The sequence below is a fragment of the Galendromus occidentalis genome, unplaced genomic scaffold (assembly GCF_000255335.2).
Source record: "Galendromus occidentalis unplaced genomic scaffold, Mocc_1.1 scf7180000076543, whole genome shotgun sequence".
Classification (NCBI taxonomy): Eukaryota; Metazoa; Arthropoda; class Arachnida; order Mesostigmata; family Phytoseiidae; genus Galendromus; species Galendromus occidentalis.
Genome location: NW_003804532.1, coordinates 706,253 through 729,703, shown reverse-complemented (window position 1 = coordinate 729,703; position 23,451 = coordinate 706,253). Strand labels below are relative to the sequence as shown.

The following is a 23,451-nucleotide window of genomic DNA, read 5'->3' as shown; positions in this document are numbered from 1 at the left end:
CGAATTTTTCGCACGGCAGAAGATTGTTTATTCGGAACGAGTGACTGACGGAGCCTCATCAGTTTTCGTCGTTAAGGTACAAAATCAACATTATCGACAACGTCACGTCAGTGGATTGCCCCGCGTCATCAAGTCTCAGCCAACAAAAGCCTCGCACCCAACCTCCCAAAATGTACATCCAAACGTAGAGAATCAGTATTTATGCTTGATGATCTTCTTGAGCGAAACTTTCAGGGCTTGCTGTTTGTCCCGGAAGCTGCGCTTGACCTTGGATCTAGCCTTATGCTTGATCATGTTGTACGACTTGGTTTTGCGTTTCTGTTTGTTACTCAGCGATGCGTATTCAGCCTTCTTCTGCTTGTACCTGAAATTCAATGAGAGACATAAGAGACTGCCGCGAATCCCCCTCGAAATGCCCGCGGAGCTTTTCTTCAATGGCGACCACACGAATCGTGCATTTCTGATCTTGTGAACGATGAATCCCGCCAAAAAAACACCAACTATTTGGCTCGAGATCTGGCGCGTTGGCCGACCTCGGGAAGGGCACCCAAAGCATTTCGAGAGATTGACTCGGAGATCTGTCTCCGCCAATCTGACTCACCCTCCATATTTCTCGCGTCCTTCTCGACCCGCTTGAATCGACGCTAGCCGAGCGGCCTTGTCGTTTTTGAGGTTCTTGGACAACTTCTCGATGTCTCTCAGAGCGACGGTCTCTTTCCGGAGCGCCGAATCCACGATCAGACCCGACTCGGGATCCAGGACTGTCTCGGTTGGAGTGCCATTCTTCTTCTTCACGAATCTGGAATCGAAACCTTCGTTAGGGGACTCCATTTCTCAACTCCAGCTGTTTTTTTCCTGATAATGTTCAGAAATGCATCTGTCTGTCCTCGATTTCCGTCGGAAGACGACTAACCTCCGAGGAAGAGCTACATTGACTTTCTTCGCCAGTTGCGCGGCTCGAACTTTCTGGAATTCCTTTTGCGAAAGGATCCTCGTCGAAGAGATCATCTTGGCCTTCTCCCGTCGTTCCTCGAGACTCAATACGGGCGTGTTCTCATCGGCCCCTTCCTTTCTGAGCTTCTTCCGAGCGGGTCCGTCTGCTTCGTCTCCAGCCTCGTCATCCTCGCCACAATCGCCTTCTTCATCATCGTATTCGACATCCTCCTCTTCGTCCGATTCCTCACAATCGTCATTCTCGTCGTCCTCTTCCGGCCTCTCAGCTGGCGCTTCGTCCTCGCTGTGGCTCACGTCAATCTGGAAATATCCGTTCCTTACGGCTCGATCTCGACATGGGCGATTCCAGCAGTGCCATCGATTGAATCGAGTGAAGACCCACCCATTCGCCATCCTCGCTATCGTTAGGTTGCTCTTCGTCAGAGTCGTCTTCATCATTCCCAGAGTCTTCGTTCAGTACTTCCGCTCCTGACACGAAATCTGCAGCAACCGTCTGTCCATACTTCTTCAGGTGTATGGTCTCTTGCTGCTCTGCGGTGGGCCTTGCCCTGTACTTCCTCTTCAAGAGCTCAGGGTTCACCTATAATTTTCAGTTCAGATGTTCAGTTCACACCGGGCAATCGCCAGGATAACGATGGCAGTCGGGGGACCTGATTGGTCGGAAGGCCTGCCGAATTCGCTCCGGCAGCCCCCCGATTCTAGAGAGGAAAACTTGCCTGTCTGTAGAGAGCGACGATGCTCCGTGCAGCAGTGCTGACATTCTTGTCTCGGAAAGTCCGGTACATGACAAGATCTTGCAGAAGGTCTTCACCGATAGCCAGGGGAGCGCGCGAGCAGATTTCCCTGATCGCGTTCAAACCTACCGTCATGACCTAATGAGAGGAGGAAATCTCTCTCGTTAGTCGGCGAACCCACCATCATTGAAATCGAACAAAGTCGCTTCCAGACGTCAGGTCGCAGGAGGGAAGCTCACCTCGACAGAATTCCGCTCACTGACGAAATTATTCGCCACGGCTTTGACCACGGGCTCGAGTATGTCCGGAGGAACCAATTCATGACAGGCCTGGGCGGCGTATTGGAGCAGTTTCGTCACCTCTCTCTGATGAGGCTGGACGTACCTGCAGATGGGTCGAAGATGATTGATGGAGAATGGTTTCATTCAAAGCTCGATCCTCGCAAGACAATTCGCGAATCTAGAAATTACGCTCACTACGAACCTCAGAATTATGGGATAGAAGTTGAACAAAATGAGTTGATGGACTCCGATTAGCCTCGAGATGAGGTTCAAAATCATCAACTTGACCTCGAATCGCTCATTGAGTTTCTCCAATCTGTCGGGGAAAGAGGGTGATCGGGTTTGAAAGGTACGTCGGTAGCGTTTCCCAAAAGACGGCGCGAAGTTCACGTTGGCTCGATGACCACAGGAGCCACACCTGCACATACCTCTTCAGAAGTTTCTCAGCCATAGTCTGCGGATCGTGTATCAAGTGGAGCGCGGAGAAGTTGAAACTGGGAGCTTTGTCTGATTTCTTGGCTTTCTTCGCTTTCTTCTTGATGTTCTCCAACCAGCGTTGGCGTTTCCGGGACTTCTTGTTGATCTTGTGCGTCATCAAGGCGTCCTTGAGATCAGGAGCGTCGGAATCACTGTCCGAGTCGGAGTCGTTCTGTTGAGGTTCCTCATCACAGCCTGGATGACGGGAACAGGCTCGATGATTTATCCTTATTTCCGACCAGGCATTGTCCATCGAAACGAGAAAGACTCACCGAGAAAGAACTTCACCGCCGTTGCCATAACTTTGACTTCGGGGTGGAAGCACGCGGTCGCGATCACATTCACGGTTTTCGCATCGTTCCATACCTGCTTCTGATAGAGAGCAACCACGCAATCCAAGGACTGCTTCGCAGCCTGTGTATCGCTGTCCTGAGGATCGATATATGAATGAGAATCATCGTAATATATGTCTGCCTAGGCCGTCAGTTATTGGGTCAGCGCCTTACGGGAAGAGCAAGCGACACTAACCTTCAACACCGTGAACATGAAGTTTTGCAGGGTGTTGTTGAGCTTTGTCGATTTCGTCTTTTGATTTGTGTTCTTTATGTCGGCGATTATGTGCTGCTTGAGGAATTCCCGGAGATTCTTATCGAATTTCACTCTGAACATGCCGAAGTAAAGCTCCAACAGGGGCAGAGGTTCGAGCAGCCCCTTGTTTCTCATCATGATCAGCGCGCGACAGATGCAGAGTCTGAAATATCAAGTCGAAGAATATACCCAAGCGAGTCGAGGTGATCAGGAGGCTGTTTCTCAGACGAGGTAGAGACTACTCGTAGCTAGCACGTTTGCAAGCTCATTCGGGGAGAGAATGTCACGCTACGAACCTCGTATCAGCCGTCAGCACGTGGGCTTGGCTCTTCAAGAGTTCCATGCAATCTTGAATGAACTGATCCTTGAAGTCGTAATGCTTGCAAACATTTGCCAGGAACATGATGAGCTCTTCAAATTTATCCGAGGTGTATTCCGATGGCTGCGCGTAGAGCGTTCGATAATGCGAATACTGCTGGCGGACCTACGATGGAACAAAACTTCCGTTGTTACATCTGTGAGTTCTGTGCCCGAGACTGCCGAGCCGGTGAGAACATTTATGAGGAGCCGCAAGCGCGATGGCACGGCTCTGGGAACCATAATTGAGAGCTCGTTCTTCTCGTCCATCAAGCGGGGCACGAAGCCGACTTCGAGTCATGGATTGACACGGCGCTCGAGTACGAGACGTTCAAGCTCCTCAAGATATCAGATGTTCGAGGAATGGAACGCGTGTTGCTTTCGAACACATTCCGAGGACTCACCTCATCCTTATACGAAGGCGGATCCCGTTTCACGAGATTTTGCAGCTGAGGCAACGAGTGTGCCAACTGATTATTGTGACGAGGCTTCATCTTGTCCAGATGAAAACCTGTCGAAAATTCGAAGAGCTTCCTTTTTTCTCGGACGGCTCTAAGTGCAGGTCCTTTTCGAAACACGAGCCATGTGCGCATACCGAAACCACAGCGGACAGGACTGTTTACAACTACGTGACTTTTGTTCGCGACGCCGCATTTCTCGGCGCACCTGATTCATTTACGGCTCTCGATTAAGGTTCTGAACGATTCTCTCTGGACGCGAACGTGAAACTCGCGGAATCAACCTCAGTTCGAAGACGTTCCGCCGCGTAGTTCTCTCTGGACCGAGTTCTGGACACCCCAGACTCTCTAGGCGCCGAGTCGCATCGCACTACTGCCATCAGCGCTGAACTTTTCGGACGGACGCAGGAAGGTCGATCTATAGCTTTTGTCGAACGAATCGGTCGTCGACTGTCGACAGTGATTCCGTTCTATTTCTGAGAGCCAGACCGCTCTTTTAGGATCATGCCTCAGCTCCAAGAACTCGCCAGAATTTGGTGAGTAAGATTTGATAATCGAGAGTCCCCTCAGAGGGAGCGTTCGGGGTGAACTACAGTCGGAGCGGATTGAGAGGGAATCAGTATTTGTTCAAGTTATCATTCCCTTCGCAGGGCCCGGTCGGCTGCCGCCTACGGCGCGACAGGAGGGCTGCTCCTATGCTATTTCACCAACTGGAAAGCTGTTCTCCAGTATGTGCCCGTTTACAATTCGAAATACAAGACAGAAGAAGAAGCAGAGTGAGTACATTAGCGCCTGTTCGAGTCTGGTCTCCCGATGATTCTCGAGGGACGTTTCCCGCGGAAGTCTCGTATCCATGAACATGTCAGGGTTCCTGACACTTCATAAGCTCATGAAATTTCCTTCGCATTTGCAGGTGAATTCGTCTAGTTCAGCCGATAGTTTCTCGAATTGAATGAATAAAGAATGAATTGAAAGGTTACTCACGCTTCCTCCTTCCTCGCACGTGAGAGCTTCAGGCAGTGATGGTGTGAAGACCCTTAATTGGGGGGTGTGACACGCATCTTGCAGGGTGCGTCGACAAATTCACCGACTGCTGGCTTGGTGAAGCTGGCTCTATCATCATAAGTCATAAGACAAGTGAATTGGAGAGTCTGAGCTCCGACTTTTGATTCGAATGGAATTCGCCGATGCGATAGCCAATAGATGCACAGCTTGAGGTTTGATCGGCAACTCTCCGAGGGACTTTCTGATTGATAGAGACGCTCAAGGATTATACTTGCACTCAAGGTCCCCATCGGTGGTCATCAATGGGTCGAACGGTACGCTTTTTCGTGGCTCGGTGATGTTGCCGAAGTTTGGGAAATTCAAACCGAATCGACGTGCGATGAATTCGTACAATCGACCCTCGGAACCCCGGACGGCTGGATGCGGAGAAAGCGCTCAATTCTGCATTGATTGACCGTGGAATTTTCGTCCGTCCCAAACTGACCCTCATGAATACTTGTGACCCCAAGGAAGAGCGGAGCTCGGTGAAGTTCAACCTGTGTAGCTCGCTCCGCATCTCCGGTATTCCGACCTTCCGGCCTAGGTCTTTGTGGGAACTGAAGACCCTGAGACGGACCCTCGGTATTCGGAGCCAATACAGGAGCAGCTCCCGGAGAATTCGTCGGTACTTTCCGGGACAATCTCGAGGGCCCTGCATGGGGAGAAATCCAATCAGTGAGCGAATACGTCCCTAGCAGGATTTTTCCCTACGTCTACTCCGTTTTCCTCACAGGATGAATTCTGTTCCCATCTTCGAGCTCCATCTTGAATCCGCTCATTGCCCATCATGACCTCTATCGGCGCTGCAAACTCCCGCCGACCCCCGAAAGAAATCCTCCGCTCCGTAGCTCGAAGCCTCCGGAAGCTCCTCCGATGAGCAATGTCCTTCCGGGCCAATACGCAGGCGCGAAAGCCATGCGCGGTCGCAGGAACCCCTCACTATGCACGTGCTGACTCCTCGGCTGCTCGCGCTCTTTCACGGAGAAAGCTCTCTGCAGCATCGCCAGCTAAGTCCTGACCTCGAAGGAGCGGCATTACTATTCCTCCAGATCGAGAAATCCTCACAAAAATGCTGTGCGTAGAGTCGGAATCCGATGTATCGGCGCAGGGGATGATTTTGGAGAATTGAGACCTCAACAAGCGCTCTGAACCTCGAGATGTTGAAATATTTAAAGACATTTAATTCATCTCTAATTGTTTGCCGGCGATTCAATAGGATGTCTCTGGAAGAGGGTGGAGCGGCGGTCACGGTCTGAGCTCCGAATCGAAGTCCGCCCCCGAACTTTTATATTTGAAACGAATTTCTCAGAGCGCCCCGTGACACACCGTGTCTGTGAGGGAAATATAGCGTGGTTAGATATACGAAGAATTCTGCTCGATAACCATGAGTTTTCGACTCCGACCGCGAACGAGTGCCGCTGACCCCGTCTCGAGACAGTCGCATTGTGAACTCGCAATGTTTGATGTCGAGAGACATCGACACGGAAAGTTCGATCATATCGTTCGACCTTCGCCGATGAGTATTCCAATCAAAAGTTGAGTCTGAGACTTCCTTTCGACCATAAAGTGAATAGATTCTTCGCCTGCCACGCTCGAAATGCTTTGCGGGACACTCTGGCGAGGATTTTTCCGGTTCCTCACGAGCTACGTGAGGAACCATTGGAATCAGATCCCATGGTTCAGAATCGCGGTTTTTCTCGCCTGTGTCGTGATGTTTTTCATTCAGTTTATCGGCATCTACAAACATTATAAGGAGTTCAACTTCGCTATTTCGGTCGAGGAAGAGTACCGGGAGAATATCGTTTTTCCCGGGGTGACCATTTGTCTTGACGCTTGGTAATGTCGCTGCGGAAGAATCGCTTATGGGTCGTGGTTACATTGCATACAGAGTTCGGCAAGACCAGAGTTCGGAGCCTAGAAACATTAAACAATGCTCGTCCCGCTCACCAGATGGGCTTCCGTATTTCGCAGGATGGACTCAGTGAGGACCTGCGCCTACACGAATAACAGATGCTCTCGAAGCGATATGGTGAGTCTACGTCGAACATGGATCTCGATCTCCCCGGTGCTGCTGTTAACGTAATTCGCTTCCAGACATACTCCATTGGGCTGTATTACGTACAAACCAATCCTGAGCTGCGAAAATTCGGCGCTTTCCCGCCGAGCGATTTATTTGACTGCACAATGAAGCATCCCTCGTGCAAATCGTTCAAGTGCAAAGACGCGTGAGTTCTTCGCTTCGCTCCTTTGGAATTGTCTCGGTTCCTCATGGTGATTGCATTGGCAGTGGGTTGGGTCATCTGCGTCTGAAAAGACGAGGAACGACGCTCCGAGATTGTGCGCGCTGCATCTGGACCTTTTTCAGCATGCGAGCGACTTATTTCCGAATGCCGTCCCAGCTGTGTTACACGGTCGATGTCACTCAATACCAAAATAAAGTCGTATCTACGTGTCCCTATCCTTGGATGTATGGTGAGTGGAAACTCCACGTTCTCCCCAACATCGGGTCCCCGGGAACGAAATATGTATCAACGTATGCGATTCGAGGTCGCTGTTCTTTCGACAGAACTCGAACTCAAGTACAAGCTCAATCGGAGTCGCGTCATAACGTTCATGCCGACCAATGTGTTCCCTCTGGTCGTTCATGCGCCGAATTCGGCTCCTCCGGACCGGCTGACCGCTATCACGATGCAGCCTGGCGCGGTCTTCGAAGTGGCGATGAAGCAAGTAGGTTCCAATCTTGCTCAAAATTACTTCCTAAACCGAGCACGGCGGGGGACAGGCGCACCTTGGAGAGCCTTACAATCAGCACTCCTTCGCTGATTTGCAGCAGCGCATTCGTCGTTTGAAGGCCCCCTACAAATCGAAGTGCGTGGACTACGGAGCTCTCGGCTACAAGCAAGAATTCGGAGGCTACCTGAATTTCGATGTAAGAGAAGAGGGGAGGGACTCGCCGCAAGTTTAGTGGGGTCTGGGCTCTGAGTCGCAATTCCTGATGACGACTTCCGGATGATGTATTGCGTCTCTTCCAGCTATGCCTTCAGAACTGCAGCATGCACCTCGAACTGAAAAGGTGTGGTTGTATACGGTCCGCACACGAGTACGCGGGGCATCAGAGATATCCGATTTGTAACTTCACCTACGGCGACAGCTGCGGTCACATGATGTACGCGAGTGACGTTTACAAGGTCTGCGAAAAAATATGCGGGATGCCCTGCGAGTGAGTGACCGCGAAATAATTCGAGTCGAGGAACTTGTTGAGCGAGGAGATCCCCCATGCGATAATAATAATAATTGACATATTGCTCTTATTTCCTCCACGTATTACAGACAGATATCCTACGACCTCAAGCTCGTGAGTCTCGGTTTGGAGAGCGGGTCAACCAGCGATAAAAAGTTTGTATCCTAGCGATCGCTGGCTACAGTTTTCTACTTAAGCGACGCCCATGCCCGAGCTCCCGAGAGCTTATGACCTGTAGTAAGTCCTGAACGATCTTTCTCCTCCGCAGAAATAAATTCACCTTGAAGTTGAGTTTCGGATCGGACGCCGAAGAAGTCACGAAATACGTCCCGGCTTTCACTGTGAGTCAATCAAAGAACATAAGTTTGCTACTCGAGTGAATATGTTCTCGGTCGTCCCCCTGCTGATCGGTGTCCCGTTTCCCGCTTCGTTGCAGTACACAGAGTGCTTGGCCTATATCGGCGCGTATATGGGCACCTGGATAGGCATTGCGTACTTGGATACCCTTCTCAGTTTCGAGAGTTGGTACGCAACGAACAAACGCTTCATAAAGCACTCCATGAAGTCCTATGTCGGAATGCTGGTGGCGTAAGTGTCGTCAGTTTGCATCATCGATATTATGGATGCTCGAAAACCAAGTGGCTCATAAGCAATTTCCCGCTTTCAAGTTCGGCTCCTTACAGGCCGACTCCCGAGCCCCCTATGACAGGCCAGGGGGATGCGACGATGGATCCAGAATAAAAGAAAATATCACTGTTTCCTTAGACACGTAGATCAGTGACTGATTTCGAGATGTTTGAAGCCGAGGCAGCGATTCCGCCATTAGCCCTTGAGCTCAGGCTTGGGCGGTCGGCCCGGGAGTCGACGCGGCAAAAGGGCATGGGAACGTCCCGGAGAGCCGGACGATGACTTTCAGGCCATTCAAGACTTGTTCAACGGAGTCCCTTCATGGGCTTCCCGTGAGGGCTCTATTATGGTTAGTTCGATCTCAACTGCTGGAAGGAATGTGCAGGCCACATCTTTTTAACAAGGAGTAAAATTTCTCTCTCGAACCCGCCCTAAGAAGGAATCTCTTCAGGGAAGGATCCGGACCGTCGGTTCTCCTGCGAGGAGAGCTACGGAGGCTTTTAGCGGCTCCGGGCGTCAGAGCTCAGCATTCGAGGTATCAGGTGTGATATTCGCTCCGGGCATCGCCGAGCTCAGTTACTCTAATGCTGATGCCTATTCCGGGTCCGCGGGAAGCCAAATAGAGGACTTGAGATGCACTCGGATCGTCGAAATCCCCCGATTCTCTGAGAGAGACAAGTATTCTCTCACAGGTATCCTGCTCCGTGATGCGATCTCAGGGCAGTCAATAAATTCTAAAAAAGTGATATCCTCTGATCAGCTGATTCCCTTCATCTGTTCTCCGACCGCCCCCTCGCCTAAAGAGTCTTCATGCTTTGCCTACGTTTAGGTAGGCAAAGCTTAGGAAATATTAGGTTTGTCCGTCCGACTAGCCGTCTACATCCATTCCCGAGGAGCCTCGGTACCCTGGACTCGTCAGAGCCTCGATACAATAGAACCGCATCTAATGGACTCGGATATAACGGACACTCGGTTGTTATGACGGAGCGAAAGCTCGGTCCCCTCGACCCTATGGGATCTTCCATGCGGAGTGACTCGGCTACAGCGGACCAAATAACGGAAACCTACATGCAATGGACTGATTCCTCGGCCCCGGTCCTATCCCATCTCATGTAATTCAACTCTTTCAAGAGGGACCTGTTCTTGCGAGGCGGAAAGTTCCTCTAGTGTGATCAAGGATGAGATCTTTGTCACAATCATTTATGCCCACTCATTCGGATAGGGAGAGGCCCGGAGGAGCATCAAACTAGCTCCTCTGATCCACACTGGTCTCGTCGAACCCCATGTTCAGATACAACAGACCTCGGGTATGACGGACCAATCTGGCCGGTCCCATGGAATTCGCTGTACCGGGGTTTCACTGTATCTCGCTCAAGAATCGATGGCTCGCTCCCGAGAAATGTCGGAAATTCTCAGGCGAGCTCCGAGCCGCTGGTCAGGCGGAACTCTTTCGTCCCTGGCCCTACAGCGAGCCCGTCGAAGGCGGCTGACTTCCAGGCTCTCTCCGGCAGTTTCCCTCTCGCTTCCCACTCCGAGCTTTAGGGTGAGACCAGTTGCAGGAGCTGCATCTCCTCCGATTGAGAGACATCAACAATCGGGGATCAGTCCCTTCACATTAGTCTAGAAATGATGGTTGTAGGGAGTTTGATTCTCCCCTAGCCGCCTCGTTAGGGACTTATTCCACTAGTGGCTTGAGCGGCACAGCTTTTAGATTCCCGACCACGAAGTGACGATGTCGAGCGACAGTGAGAGCGAGCTGCTCAAAGAGTCCCGGGAATGCGTTTCTGAGGTAAGCACCCATCCCACCGTGCCCGGGTAGTGAAGTCGTTTCGCACTGTCGTTGGAATGCTTGGTCCGAGCGGTTTTCGAGAAGGAATATCGGCGGCTCGATCATGAATGGTGTGAGCCCACCCAGACCAAGCGAACACACCTGTTGTGTTGATGCGCCAAGGCGAGAGATGAAATGGCAGAGCGACAGTAATTGCATGCTGGATATATGCTGACAACGTTTTTTTTGAACGGGTTCCAGCCGCAGAAAGCGCTTTCGCCCACTTCTGCTCAACCCCAGACCTCAAATGCGAAACCACCCGGATCTCCACACATCAGCGGCGGTCATCACACCACGAACCAGGACGACTCTTGCATCGAGTCCTGTTTCCTGAAGGTGAGCGATTCTCGGTGCGGCTTCTTGCGCCTCCGGCAGGGCTTGGTGATCGAGTCCCAGCGAGTTGAGGCTGCTTTCGAGAGTTTGATCATTTGCCTATGAGAAGGCATCGAGACAACGAGTTGTCAAGCAGAACAGAAAACTCGCGGTGTCGAGGTCCTTGTTAGGTCCGTAGACGCAGTGAGACACAAGGGAAAATCAGAGCGACGTACAGTCTACTCGGTGACTCGTTGGGAAGTGATCTTCGTCGTCACCTAACTTAATGTGAGCAAGTATTCAACGGCGCACCCGGCGCGCTGACACCAACTAGGTCCCAGTAGGTCTTACCGTATGCTCACGATGAGTCAGTCTTTGACGCAGTGGCGTGCAAGCCCTCCACGGCGCCTTGGGCTTCGTTCAAATTTCTCATCAATCAAGATACTCACCGCCCCGTAGCGTATATTTTTTTCGGGGACGTTCTCCGATATATTCGACCAGAATGGCGGAGAGTTCCTTACGAAAATGATCGGCCGTTCTTCGGATGCCAAAACTGATGGAGAGATGCTGCCCCTCTCGGGTTCCGCCCCCTCCGTCTGCACGCTTCTGCATTGATGCCTCAACAATTTCAGATGGAACATCTGATCCACGAGATGCAGCATCCCGAGATGGGCGTCCCAGTTCGGTCGCAGAAACTCTTCCTCACCTCGATTCCGTGCGCTTTCGTTGGATATGATGTTGTCGAGTGGATCATGGACAACCTTGACATCGAAGATCAGAGCGGGCCTGTCGCCCAGGAAGCTCTTCAACTCGCAAATCTGCTCTGTCAGCACGGATATTTCTTCCCCGTCGGCGAGAACGCTAAAACCTACGCGATCAAAGACGACTCAACGTTGTATAGGTGAGCGACGCGAGATTCACCGTAATTCAAGTCGCCATTTCGATCGGCTCTCCTGGAGTATTGCCTGGTACCGTGATTCGCCCCTGAGGTAGACTCCCACAGCTGGATCATATGTTCTGCGTTCCATTCAAGATTCCAAGCCCCGGAGTATTGGCCCTCGCGCAATAACCCCGACAATACGGAGTACGCGCTATATCTACTCAGGAGAACCCTCAAAAACAAACCGAAGGGATCTCTCGAAGACTACGAAGTCGAGGCGCTGCAGAGGATGAAAAAACTCCTCGCGAATAAGTGGGACACCATCTGTCAACTAGCCGAAGAACAGATAGCGTGAGTAATACACGATGTTTTCGCAACGGAACTCCATCGAGGGTAGAAAGTCTGATTTTCTCGTGTCCCAACCTGGCGGTACCGATCCTTGTCCGGGAGAGGCTGTCGGAATTTCTAGAGGTCGTCCGAATCCTGTCCGAATCCAGACTCTTCAAGAGAAATCACGCATAAATTCCTCAGAAATATGAATCGTATATTAGTCTCATAATCGTCGCATGGGCTCGTTCGATAAAAGCCTCATCATCGGCCTTCGCTAAGAATAGTTTCCCAGTGCAGCTTCCGCGCGGAGCGGAAATTGAACAAAGCGCAAAGTGATTGGTCGCGTATGGAGCTCGATGTTTTATGGACCTTCACCGTGATCGACGAAAAATTACTTCGGAAGGACTTATTGACTTCCTTTCGTGTCTAGGCTCAATGACAGAGAGTTCTTAACTGCTCCCGGTCCCTTACAGACAATCGAAAGATAAGAAGAAAACAGACAAGGTGATTTCGTCTTCCCAAGAGAGGGCCTATTGGAGACTCCACCGTCCCCCTCCGGGAACGGTTTCCTGTTTAGAACGCTGTCCGAAACCGAGTCGTCGTGGGCCAAAGAAGAAAACCTGCGAACAATTGAAACGTCAGGTTAGTTCTCGTCGACGCAAGCTCTTCGCGAGATGCACCGTTCCGTCTGAAGAGGTTTGTTTCCTCCGCTAAGAGCTCGCTATTCGTTCCAGATCAAAATTCTCAGAAACAGTATATCACGCAGTCGCGCCAAGAGCACTCTCTGGCAACGATGCGAAGACTACAAGGAATTCGATGCATTTCTTTCTACTCCATTACCCTCGAATCCATGGATAACCGATGATCAGCAGCTGTGGACCGTCGAGAGCCACACGTGAGTTGATCCATACGAGACCGTAGTTGATGCGCCCGAGCGGTGTCGGTGAGCCCGTTGCTAATCTGAAACTCCGTGATTTTGTCTCGACCAGGACGGATACATTCACCGAGCGGAGACTTCGTCGATGGACTCTGTCGCTTGAAGAACTGCTCTCCGATCCACGCGGATTCAAGGAGTTTGAAACGTATCTCGGCTTGGAGTACTCTCGGGAAAACATTCTGTTCTGGAAATCCGTTCAGGATTTGAAACGAGGATCTCATTCTACGGTGCCTCAGAAAGTTGCCGCTATCCACAGGTAGGTCCTCGGGTCATCGTTCGGTCACGTGATCATTGGCTCCGAGGTTCCGTCCATGAATCACCTAGAGGGGTGAAAATGAGATACTAGGCCAGGTTAGCACCGGAGTCACTGAGAGCAAAATTTCCCCCTGGCACGGGGCAGATCAGAAACATGAGAGTGTTCATGGGCGGAACTCACGGTGGATATTTGAAGCATTTGGGAGGCGAACGCAGCAAAATCGACTAATTCCGTGATTTTCCCTTTTATCTATTCTCTCACGCAGCGAGTATCTGAAATCGGGCGCTCCGTGTGAGGTCAATCTGGACTCGGCAACCATGGAAATCACTCTGGAAGCGATGAAGAAACCGACGCGTTACACCTTCGAGAATGCTCAACAACACGTGTATACGCTGATGCAAACCGATATCTATCCCCGATTCCTCCGAAGCGATCATTTTCGCAATCTCATGGTGCAAGCATCCCTGCTCCAGGTCTGTAGTGAATTTTCCGCCACGTGATAGACAGCGATTTCGTTTGAAAATAGACCGCGCACGGCCACCCAGAACCTTGCCGAGAAATATACGACGAACGCTCATTCACAGATCCAGAGCCAACGCAAACGGTTCTTCAATTTCGGTAACTCGGCTCGGAAGGTCCCGAATACTCGCGCACCGAGAACTCTAGCGTGCGGAACCGAGGCGAGACCATCGACCCCACAGGGACATCTTCCGAATGCCGGAATACTGTACGGCCAGACCAGCCGGATGTGCGCCGCAATCACAGAGCAGGCTCAACAGGCTCCCGCTAGAAGACTCTCGGGTAAGGCAGCGAGCCGGAACCGTGGAGACCCTGCGAAACTCCTCGGCCAACAATTCAGGCGGGGAATGAGGATCGTTACGTCGATGACTGGGTCTTCGCATCGAAATCTCCGTAGAGCCGTTGCATTGAATGTCTTCTCCACCTGAAAGCACCTGCCCTGCACCGAGTAGTAGTAGTAGTCCGCACGATCACAACCTAGCGTCTACTTTTTTCAACAGGGTTACTTGCAGGAAGTACCTACGACCTTCGGGAGTCCATCAAGCGTCGGAACAGCAGCCGCAACAAGCGATTGGCTAGCAGCGGATCCAAGACGGACCTCATCTCTGACGATGACTCGATGAGTGTGGCAAGCCAATTCAGCGGGCGTCACTCCCTGAGCACCAGCGATCTCCAAACACTCACTGCTCCCGGCAGTGGCTCGAACGAAATCTTCGACGCCGATGACGGCATCTCACACGAGGTGAGAAACTACTGAGGAATCCGTCGAACAATCCCCCGCCCTCCAATGGCCTCCGTCGGCCCTGCTACCGCCCCCTCCCCCGCTTCAGTCTGAGCTGTACAGCCTGATCGGCGAACTTCGATCTCCGTAGAATGGGAAATACCCTTGATACAGTCCGTATCGTTGCAGGGAAAAGCTCTGAGCGGGAAACACACCCCCGTGCCGAAAAGGGCGACCGTCAACAGCACTAGCGACGCTGAGCTGGATTCATCCGTGGCAGCAACTTCTCCGGCAGAGCAAGCAGGCCTGACACCGGACGAGGCGCTTTCTCCCGCGTCAGCCGCATCTCCGGGCGAAACCGATACCGAAGATGCCCCGCAAGCCTCGTAATAGCTCGCTTGGATCTCATCTTGAACTTATGCGATCTGTCTTCAGTTCTCGATCAAATTCATCGCATAGCAGCTCATGAGACAGTCGCTCAGACTGAGTGCTATTTTACCCCCTAGTACGATGATGCGAGAAGATTTTCTCTCGGCAGCGAATGAAACTTCCACGTAATTTCCATAGCCTGATACTTAGCGTTATCCGCTGGTCGTGTCCGAATGGAACGCGATAGCGTTATTTCTTACATGTCCCACCTGAATATCCAAATACGCTCCAGCCCGTGAACCGTCACGCGCATGTTCGATAGGGGCGTACGTTTCCATTCACGCGTGTCTTCTCGCTCAGAGATACCATGCGCAAAATCGAGCTAACTATAAGTCCAAAGAACTTCACACAGCGAACACTCCTGCCCAATGGACAGGGATGGAGTTCCTATTTTGTATGAATCTTCCTTTTTGCTGTCGGAAGCGACAACTTACCTTTATTCCTTGTTCATTCGGAGGAAGTTTGTTTCTGAATTCCTCTGCTCCCTCTCAGTACGGAACCTGAGGCCATTCGAGCATCATAGAGGTCTATATTCAATATTCATGGCTTATATCTTGATCGCTTGCATGTTTCGAAAACAACTGTGATTCACAGTTTTATGATTGTTGGTGTTGTTGTTTATACGTGGCTCTGAGCCGGCATTCTGTTCTGGGATCCTCCGGCTGTTCCCCAGTCGGATAACGTGTTCCGTGAGTCTGGAACTCGAGAGCAATTCTTGTAGCAGGACGGGGGACCCGAATGCTCGTCTCGAACCGACTCCATTGAGGTACCCGAGCAACGGGTCTTTCCGTTTGTTGGGAGATGATATGAAAATGACTTATCTTGATGTATTTCGTTAAGGATTTGGATGTCGAAGATATGACTCGTGATTTCAGAGTTCTGCCACTGTCGGAGAAACATCGATTCGACTCGTGACGCTCACCGGCAAGGGAGGGTGATTCTCGAGAGAATTGATATGGGGCCCATTCTAATTTTCGGCGACTGATGTGATATTTTCGATTATTGTCGGAGTCCTTCGAGACTCGAGAGGGATCTTCCAGAAACCAAAACTCTCGCGATTCGTCGCTCAAGATGAACCTTAACCCTCGAACAAAGTGTGGCTCCTATGAGTTCACGACTCTTTCCTTTGTAAACTCGTGTCCAGAGCTCCCGATCGGAATTATTGTGTGAAAAAATTCGATTTCGAGACCTCACCGTTCTTGCGCCTGATCGCGTGGGGTGTCCTCGAATCCCAAATCATTCGTGCCAACACTCAGACTTCACACGAGTTGTATACTCCGCGGCTGTAGGAGCTGTTTTGTTACTTACCGATGCCACTTTTCGATCGTGGGAGCGGTTTGATCATCATGTGATGTCCGGAGTCAAGTTGTGATGCTCTTGTCTCATATTTGTCGCTGCAGCAGTTCAGCTGGAATTATTGTTGCCTAACTGATTTCACTTATTATGAATCACATGGCATTTGATATTATACAGGCATTGCCGGTTGCTGCTGTTTACGCGTCTTATCGGCGTCCCGGATCTTCCTGCTTCGACTATACGTGGTATTGAGATGTTGAAAATGCTGAGGAGGCAGACAAGAATTCTGCAAGCATCATTCCCCATCTGGTGAGCACTCTCCTCCGGAGGACATAACTTCGATTTGGCAGACTTCACCTTCAATCTTACCTATCGAACCTACGATATTTTGTCGAAGGTTATGTTCGGGGAAGGGGCCAGGACGTCCTAGATGGAATAGAAGAACAGAGCACTTACTACTGAGCAGCCTTCCGGCGGCCGAATTCTGGTAGAGGTTGTAAGTAGCTCATTCGTGGAAAAATCGGCAGAATTTAGGTGGTTCGTACTTCTTATACTGTACGCGGACGTACAGCTCATATCTAGCTAGGAACGGAGCCGTATCAGTCAGCAGGGTCCTTTATTAAACTTCGAATCATGAAGGGAAAACGAGTTCAAGAAGTATTTCTCTCGTTAGACGGCTCGTGAATATTCATCCGCATACGAACGTGAATAAATTATCTGAAAGCCTAACCTCGAGCGTCCTACCTCGAACACCAGGGAATGCTCATCGAAGTAGATCAGAATCCAAAGTCTTGAGCGTCAGATCGAAAGATGCCGATCCCTATGATCCCGTCGAAATGTCCCTCATCCGTCGCCGGATTGCGCCGCGACTCGAGGAACGCCGCATCGCGGATGCGAATGACCAGGATCCCACCGAACAAGAAGAACTGCTCGTCTCGCGGCTCGTCACCTCATGACTAGGGCTGGGATTCCTATGAAATGCATATTTTAGAGCATATTCGCATATTTGACCTTTTCCGAGCTTGAAACGCATATTTCGATATCCGCATCATATTCGCGAGTACTGAGTTCTCCTCTGAGTCGATGTAGCATCTCTCAAACTTATCCAAGACCAATCAATGATTCGATAGATCGAGGATGTGAGAAGCGAAGAGATTGACACCCCAATGAAGAGTGAAATCCTTTGCCGAGACTCGGAATGCTCACAAATGTCGTTAACCTGCTTCCCCCTAGCTCCGTCGGGAACGTTCCCCCAAGTCCTGACCAATGACCGCAAGTTTGGTGAAACTGAAGCCGAATCGCATACGCCTCATCGGGAGCGTTGAAGACACGCACCACTGTCAGGTGCACGTTCGATAACGCTCCTCCGATCAGTCAGCTGGGACTTTCCGAAGTCCTCGCGCAGGCACGGCTCCCGGTCGGTCACGGTCAGAAGATGCCGAGACCAAAATTGTCGCGAGCGGATCTCATCTCATTATTTGGTGCGGATACGTTTTCGGTTGACGGGGATGTGGTTCTCTGTAGGTTATGCGTGAAAAACTTTCCGCGAGCCACGAAGTTCAGACTCAATCAGCATGTTGTGACGAGAAGCCATGTTGCGGCTGCGGAGCGCTCGTCGCGGAGGGCTCAAGGATCCTCAGGGATGAGACAACAACAGCTGTCAACAAACTTGTTAAGTGGAGCCAAGAAGGACAAATTCTTCATGGACTTGTGCAGTGCTTTCATGAAAGCGGATATAGCTCTGCACAAGCTTTCGAATGATGCTCTGAAGAACTTCCTCGAACACCACACATCCATGAAAATACCCGAACCTTCCACTCTACGAAAAACGTATGTTCCTGAAGTTTATGCCGACGTGATCGATCGCATCCGGCAAGGAATCGCTTGTTCGAAAATTTGGGTCTCGATAGATGAGACCACGGATAGAGCTGGACGGAGTATCGCAAACGTGATCGTGGGGAAACTAGAGAGAACTCATTTTGGTAGAAGTTATCTCTTGGTATGTGAACAACTCGAAAAATGCAACGCCACCACGATCGCCCACATTTTCGTGAAGTCCATGGAAATTCTTTGGAACGGCGATGTGCACTATGATCGCGTCTTAATCTTTGTCAGCGATGCTGCCCGTTACATGGGGAGAGCTGCCGCCAGCTTGAAGGTTTTGTTCCCGCGAATGATACACGTCACCTGCCTTGCTCACGGCCTACACAGGGTATCCGAAGAGATCCGCGGATTGTTTCCGAAGGTAGATCAGCTGATCGCATCGATGAAGATGGTCCTTTTGAAGTCCCCGTCTCGTATTTCGCTCTTTAGAGAGGAGGTCGAACTCCCGCTGCCCCCGAAGCCGATCTTGACCCGGTGGGGGACATGGATAGAGGCAGTGGAATATTACGCCCGGAACTTCGAGGTCTTGAGGAGATTTGTCTGCGAAAAATTGCAGGCGGACGATGCGCTCGCAATCAAGACAGCACAAAGGCTCTTCGTTGACGCGACTGTCCAATCCGGTCTCGTGGCGATAGCAACACATTTTTCAAAAATTCCCGACTGTATCACCGCTCTGGAGGGACACGGTCTGTCGCTCGAAAAATCGTTGAGCATCGTCGAAGATTTACGAGAAGAATTCAGACTTCTCCCCACCGAACTCAGCGCAATTTCCCAGAAGTTTGAAAACGTCCTGAAAAACAACGCTGGCTTCGCTGAGCTTCAACGTTTAAGAGATTTTATGCGGGGAGAAGCGAGCGGAGAGGACGTTGTTATGCCACTCGATGACCAGATCCTGTTGAAGTTCGCTCCGGTTGTTTCTTGTGAGGTCGAGCGATCTTTTTCCCGGTACAAGTCAATCTTCCGCGACAACCGCCGCTCGCTTCTTTTCGAAAACTTGAAAAAGTACGTTGTAGTCGCTTGTAACCAGGACATTGACTAATTGCGGGGTGGTTGCTCTCGGAAATCTCAGTGTTTATATAAATTAATAATGCCAATTCAAGATGGCGGCCGAAGCGGCACGTTGTTTTCGATGCGGCTCCCCAGACTTCCCGCAAGGAGAGCTGATATTCTGCGCAGGGAACTGCGGAAACGTGCGCCATAAGAAGTGCAAGAACACTCTGAGTCCGACCAAGGACAAAGTTGTCAAATGCGGAATCTGTGAGAACCGTGAAGTGGATTCGTTCGAGAGGTGCCTCGTTAGGACTCGCTTCCTGGCGGATCAGTACAAGATTCTGCAACTTCGCTTATACGATGAGTACGAACGCGGAAATAGCCTCAACAAACGGCTGTCAGCCGCCGAAAGGACTATCGCAAAGCTGGAAAAACAGATCCAGACCCCGTCGCCGAAGAGAAAACGCTACAAGAAGCGTCTCTGAACGCGTCGAGGCACAGAAATCAGCTGATTCAAGCACAGGGTTGCCGGTGCCGGGTGCTTCGCCGGCTCCATCGACAGAGTTGGCACAGGAGCATCCGGCTGCGAGGGCTGACGAGACCGCCTCCGATCAGATGGAAGTAGATGCTCACGTGGACGAAACCACAAGAGCACCTATGAAAATCGAGAGGAAAAAGACATCAAAGTCCCCGGTCGAAAAGGACTCTGTAGAAAACGTCAGAACGAAAGATCGCCGACTGGACAAGTCGGCGGTCTCCGAGACAAGAGGAGAAAATAGCGGCAACAGCAGCAGCGACATCATCGAACAGCCGACCAAGAAGTCAGCTGTTGTCAAAGGAACAGCTGAGAACGACGATCTCAGCCAAGCGCTGATGCCACCGGGAACTTCCGAGCGACGCAGGAGGATGAAACGCAGGCCACCTGCAATCTTCCTCTACGGCTTGAATGACAAGGCCAGCGCGACCAGTGTATTAGAATGGTTTACGCATAAAGGAAGCAAACCAAAGAGAGTCTCTAAACTAAAAGTGGAAAGAGGCGGATCATCCTTCTGTGTCAGCTTTAACCCGGCAGACTTCGAAAGATGTTTGAGTCCCGAATTTTACCCGAAGTTCATGAGGGTGAAGAAATGGAGTGGATTCTTCCCGGTATCTGAGAAGATCCTGGAAACTGCACCATCGAAGTGACTTACAAGCAGCGCCAACGGGAGAGCCTCGGCTACCCAGCACCGATTGCTTCTCTGGAATGTGGAGGGACTCAGAGGAACCCTCGGGCGAATCGAGGACGCTACAACTCTAGCGGAGCATCAGATACTATTATTCACAGAAACATTCAGTATAGAAGATGTGGAAATCCAAGGATTTCTAGGACATCATTCATTTGCAAGAACCAGAGAGGGTCCGGGTAGACCAGAGGGTGGAGTGAGCATATACACCAGCGCCTGCATACGACGTCCGAAGGTGATCCATCGGGAGGAGAATGTGTTGGTGCTGGAGACGTCTGACTTGACAATCGCCCTCTTCTACCTGAAACCAACCCTCACGTCCACCGAAGTAATGTCAACAGTGACACAGACGCTCAGATATATCGACACCCGAACGTTCACCGTGATTGCCGGGGATTTCAACTGTCGAATGGATAGCCAGGCAAAGGACTCGAAAGGATGCGTCCTGCGAGAATCTTTAGATGAGCTAGACTATACACTAGCCAATGACGCGGATGACGTGACGAATATCTGCTACAACGGATCGAGCACCATCGATCTCTTCTTCGTGTCACATCTTGACCGAGTGATTGCCTGCCAGGTAGTGGAGGCGCCAATTAAAAGCCATCTACCAGTGGTACTCAGCATCACCGCTCGGGAAACCCCGAAGAAGAAGGAGCTCAGACCGACTCGGCGCATGGATTACAATATTCTAGACGAAGAACAAGAGTCACGACAGATCTCAGGCAAGATGAGAACGGCTGACGTGAATCAAGCTGAACAAGAGCTAGTTCGCCTCGTTCAAAAAGCTCAACTTCTTCCTCGCCCGTACAAGGCGAAAAGAAGACCATGGTTCAACAAGGAATGCAAAGAGCGCAGGAGAGCGCTACTCCTGGCCTTACGGAAGGCGAAAATTGAAGGAGGGCCGTACCGAAGGGAGTACTGCTTTCTACGGAAACGGTACCATCATCTAGTTCAGCATCGCAAGAGCGAGCACCGCGAGAAGCAACATGAGAAAATGTTAGCTGAAGCGAAAAAGAAAACCCACATTCTACTGAAAAAATGTCGGAAGAAAACGACATGTACCGCGAGTACAGAAGAGATAACTCGACACTTCAAGAATTTACTTTTCGAAGAAGATATTCCCCCGCCAGCCGCGCAAATCACTCTGCCGCTCACGTTAGAGCAATGGTTGATGAACGCGCCGTGGACAGAGAAGGAAGTTGAATTTATTCTAAATTCCCTACCAATGAGAAAGAGCTGTGGACCTGATGGTATCTACTACGAGAACTGGAGGATGGGGGCAGCCGCACTCGTGCCTTTGATAAGTTCTCTCTTCAACAAAATCATGGAAGAAGGATGCATTCCGGACACATGGCACATCAGCCGGCTGACTTTGCTATTCAAGGGTGGCAGGTCAGATCCGAGAGATGACATGAATAAATTTCGAGGAATAGCCAGCGAAGCGACACTCAAGAAAGTGTTCTTCAAAGGCATCATAAGTAGACTCGAAACATCTATCGAGAACAGATTGCCTCCAGAACAATTCGGGTTCAGGAGAGGCGTGTCAACGAACGACGCAATTCACGTTGTGATGTCGGCCATCGAGAGGGGGCTGGCCCGTCGAAACCAGGCCCAACTCTACGGTGGGTTCATCGACTGCTGTAAAGCATTCGACAGTGTTCCGAGGCAGGCAATGGTAAATGCCTTCGCCGAGGCCGGAGTGAACGGACAGCTCCTGAAAATCATCGAAAGCTTCTTCTACACAGACACACTCATGGTGCGGACTGGGTCGGAGGATGTCATTGTGAGGCAGAACAGAGGCACGCCACAAGGCGACCCGCTGAGCTGTATCGCTTTCACACTCCTCCTAGCCGACCTGCCCGCGAGGGTCCGAGAGGAGTCGAAGGATGCGGTCATTTGCCTGTATGCGGATGACATTTTTGTGGCTCATCATAACGCCACCATGTTCAGGAAGGTCTTCGCCATCGTTGGTGAATACCTCCGACAAATTGGATTAGATCTGAATCCGCAGAAGTCATGTGTTGTTAAATTCCGGAACGGAGGACGACTAGCTAAGACCGACAGGATGCACTGGAGAAGGGAACCGATCCAGTTCGTACCGAGCTCGAAGTATCTCGGCTTGCACCTCACCACCGCCGGCACGAGTTTCTCAGCTCACGTGGAGTTCGCGGCGGCGAGAGCAACGACAGCGATGGCTTCGGGTGTGGACGGGCCACGAGATCTCCCACTCGACATAGCGGATCGCCTCTTCAAAATGAAGGCCGTCCCGGTCTTGTCATACGGACTGAAACGAATATGGAAGCACCTCACAGTAGCCAACTTCAAAAGTTTGGAACGCTCCTACACGCTCTTCATGAAAAGAGTACTTTGTCTTCCCCCAACGTCCAAGTCACGTTATGTATATGTATTCACCCAGCGGCCGCCGATCACTGAAGAGCTACGGAGGCAACTGAGAGCCGAAAACACGCGGGCATTCGACTCCTTCGTCCATCAATGGAAGGAGAAAACCGATGCAGCAGCGAGGGAGGCGGAAGGTCTGCGAATATACACAGACAGGAAGCTCTGGGACGGCGCACTCAATAAGAGGCGACACATCTACACGAGGTTGATAGTTCATGGATTTCATCATCAATTCTGTACCAACACAACCTTCCACGAAGCGGACATGAATTGTATATGTACATATTGTCACATGTCATGCTGTAAACACCACGCGCTAGACTGCGCGGCATCTCATCCGTCGCTGACGGCGGTCGCACGAGCAAAATAGTGCAATGTTCGAAAAGAACGCTCAGAATAAATAAATAAAATAATGCCAATTGTAGCGCATATCGTAATGCATATTTTGCCTCTTTTTTAGCGCATACCGCATGCATATTTCCGGATTTTTAAGGCATATTTTTCTCAGCCCTACTCATGACGCTCGCTGGTCCAAGCTCATTCTTCCATGATGTTCTCGACCGCCTTATTGCAGTGTCAGCCTAGTCGTCTCGGATCCTCTCTGAGATGACGGGTACTCGTCTGTCCGCGGCATCCGTTCCTGGTTCCAGTCGAGCTCAGATTTCCTTCGTCAGATTTCCTT

At 51.0% G+C, this 23,451-nt stretch overlaps 5 protein-coding genes across 5 annotated transcripts; 4 read left to right on the top strand and 1 right to left on the bottom strand.

The window, feature by feature from the left end:
• Positions 1 to 12: 12 nt before the first annotated feature.
• Positions 13 to 3,981, bottom strand: Mys45A (SDA1 domain containing protein Mys45A). The gene is made up of 12 exons (XM_003739487.1): positions 3,796 to 3,981; positions 3,331 to 3,518; positions 2,975 to 3,197; positions 2,719 to 2,875; positions 2,398 to 2,641; positions 2,172 to 2,285; positions 1,928 to 2,072; positions 1,671 to 1,826; positions 1,337 to 1,534; positions 914 to 1,254; positions 602 to 799; positions 13 to 364 (listed from the first exon to the last, which is right to left on the bottom strand). Exons 1-12 carry the CDS (start codon positions 3,883 to 3,885, stop codon positions 193 to 195), a joined length of 2,226 nt encoding a protein of 741 aa, XP_003739535.1. The 5' UTR covers positions 3,886 to 3,981; the 3' UTR covers positions 13 to 192.
• A 2,623-nt stretch (positions 3,982 to 6,604) lies between these two features.
• Positions 6,605 to 8,875, top strand: LOC108865263 (amiloride-sensitive sodium channel subunit alpha-like). The gene is made up of 11 exons (XM_018642130.1): positions 6,605 to 6,729; positions 6,865 to 6,922; positions 6,988 to 7,118; positions 7,259 to 7,365; positions 7,460 to 7,620; positions 7,724 to 7,822; positions 7,926 to 8,113; positions 8,224 to 8,289; positions 8,403 to 8,475; positions 8,571 to 8,722; positions 8,818 to 8,875. The coding sequence occupies exons 1-11, from the start codon at positions 6,605 to 6,607 to the stop codon at positions 8,873 to 8,875; spliced, it is 1,218 nt and encodes a 405-aa protein (XP_018497646.1).
• Positions 8,876 to 10,493: 1,618 nt separating this feature from the next.
• Positions 10,494 to 15,360, top strand: LOC100904933 (regulator of G-protein signaling 7). The gene is given in 11 exon segments (XM_029113311.1): positions 10,494 to 10,550; positions 10,791 to 10,925; positions 11,534 to 11,802; positions 11,935 to 12,174; positions 12,585 to 12,753; positions 12,846 to 13,006; positions 13,101 to 13,304; positions 13,570 to 13,777; positions 13,889 to 14,105; positions 14,324 to 14,565; positions 14,734 to 15,360. Coding segments are annotated over 11 exon segments (2,103 nt in total). The 3' UTR covers positions 14,935 to 15,360.
• Positions 15,361 to 17,911: 2,551 nt separating this feature from the next.
• On the top strand, positions 17,912 to 19,192 carry LOC100904791 (uncharacterized). Its single transcript, XM_003739540.2, has one exon. It carries the CDS (start codon positions 17,912 to 17,914, stop codon positions 19,190 to 19,192), a length of 1,281 nt encoding a protein of 426 aa, XP_003739588.2.
• A 1,505-nt stretch (positions 19,193 to 20,697) lies between these two features.
• On the top strand, positions 20,698 to 23,139 carry LOC114828615 (uncharacterized). Its single transcript, XM_029113302.1, has one exon. The coding sequence runs from the start codon at positions 20,698 to 20,700 to the stop codon at positions 23,137 to 23,139; it is 2,442 nt and encodes an 813-aa protein (XP_028969135.1).
• The last annotated feature ends 312 nt before the right edge of the window (positions 23,140 to 23,451 follow it).

Coding starts and splice junctions, on each gene's coding strand:
- Mys45A (XM_003739487.1), bottom strand. CDS start 3,885: ATGAAGCCTCGTCACAATAATCAGTTGGCACACTCGTTGCCTCAGCTG. Junction 2,642..2,718: donor GGCGGTGAAGTTCTTTCTCG/GTGAGTCTTTCT, acceptor CCCGTCATCCAG/GCTGTGATGAGGAACCTCAA. Junction 800..913: donor AATGTAGCTCTTCCTCGGAG/GTTAGTCGTCTT, acceptor TTTCGATTCCAG/ATTCGTGAAGAAGAAGAATG.
- LOC108865263 (XM_018642130.1), top strand. CDS start 6,605: ATGTTTTTCATTCAGTTTATCGGCATCTACAAACATTATAAGGAGTTC. Junction 8,114..8,223: donor ATATGCGGGATGCCCTGCGA/GTGAGTGACCGC, acceptor CACGTATTACAG/ACAGATATCCTACGACCTCA. Junction 8,290..8,402: donor GGGTCAACCAGCGATAAAAA/GTTTGTATCCTA, acceptor TCTCCTCCGCAG/AAATAAATTCACCTTGAAGT.
- LOC100904791 (XM_003739540.2), top strand. CDS start 17,912: ATGAGACAACAACAGCTGTCAACAAACTTGTTAAGTGGAGCCAAGAAG.
- LOC114828615 (XM_029113302.1), top strand. CDS start 20,698: ATGTCAACAGTGACACAGACGCTCAGATATATCGACACCCGAACGTTC.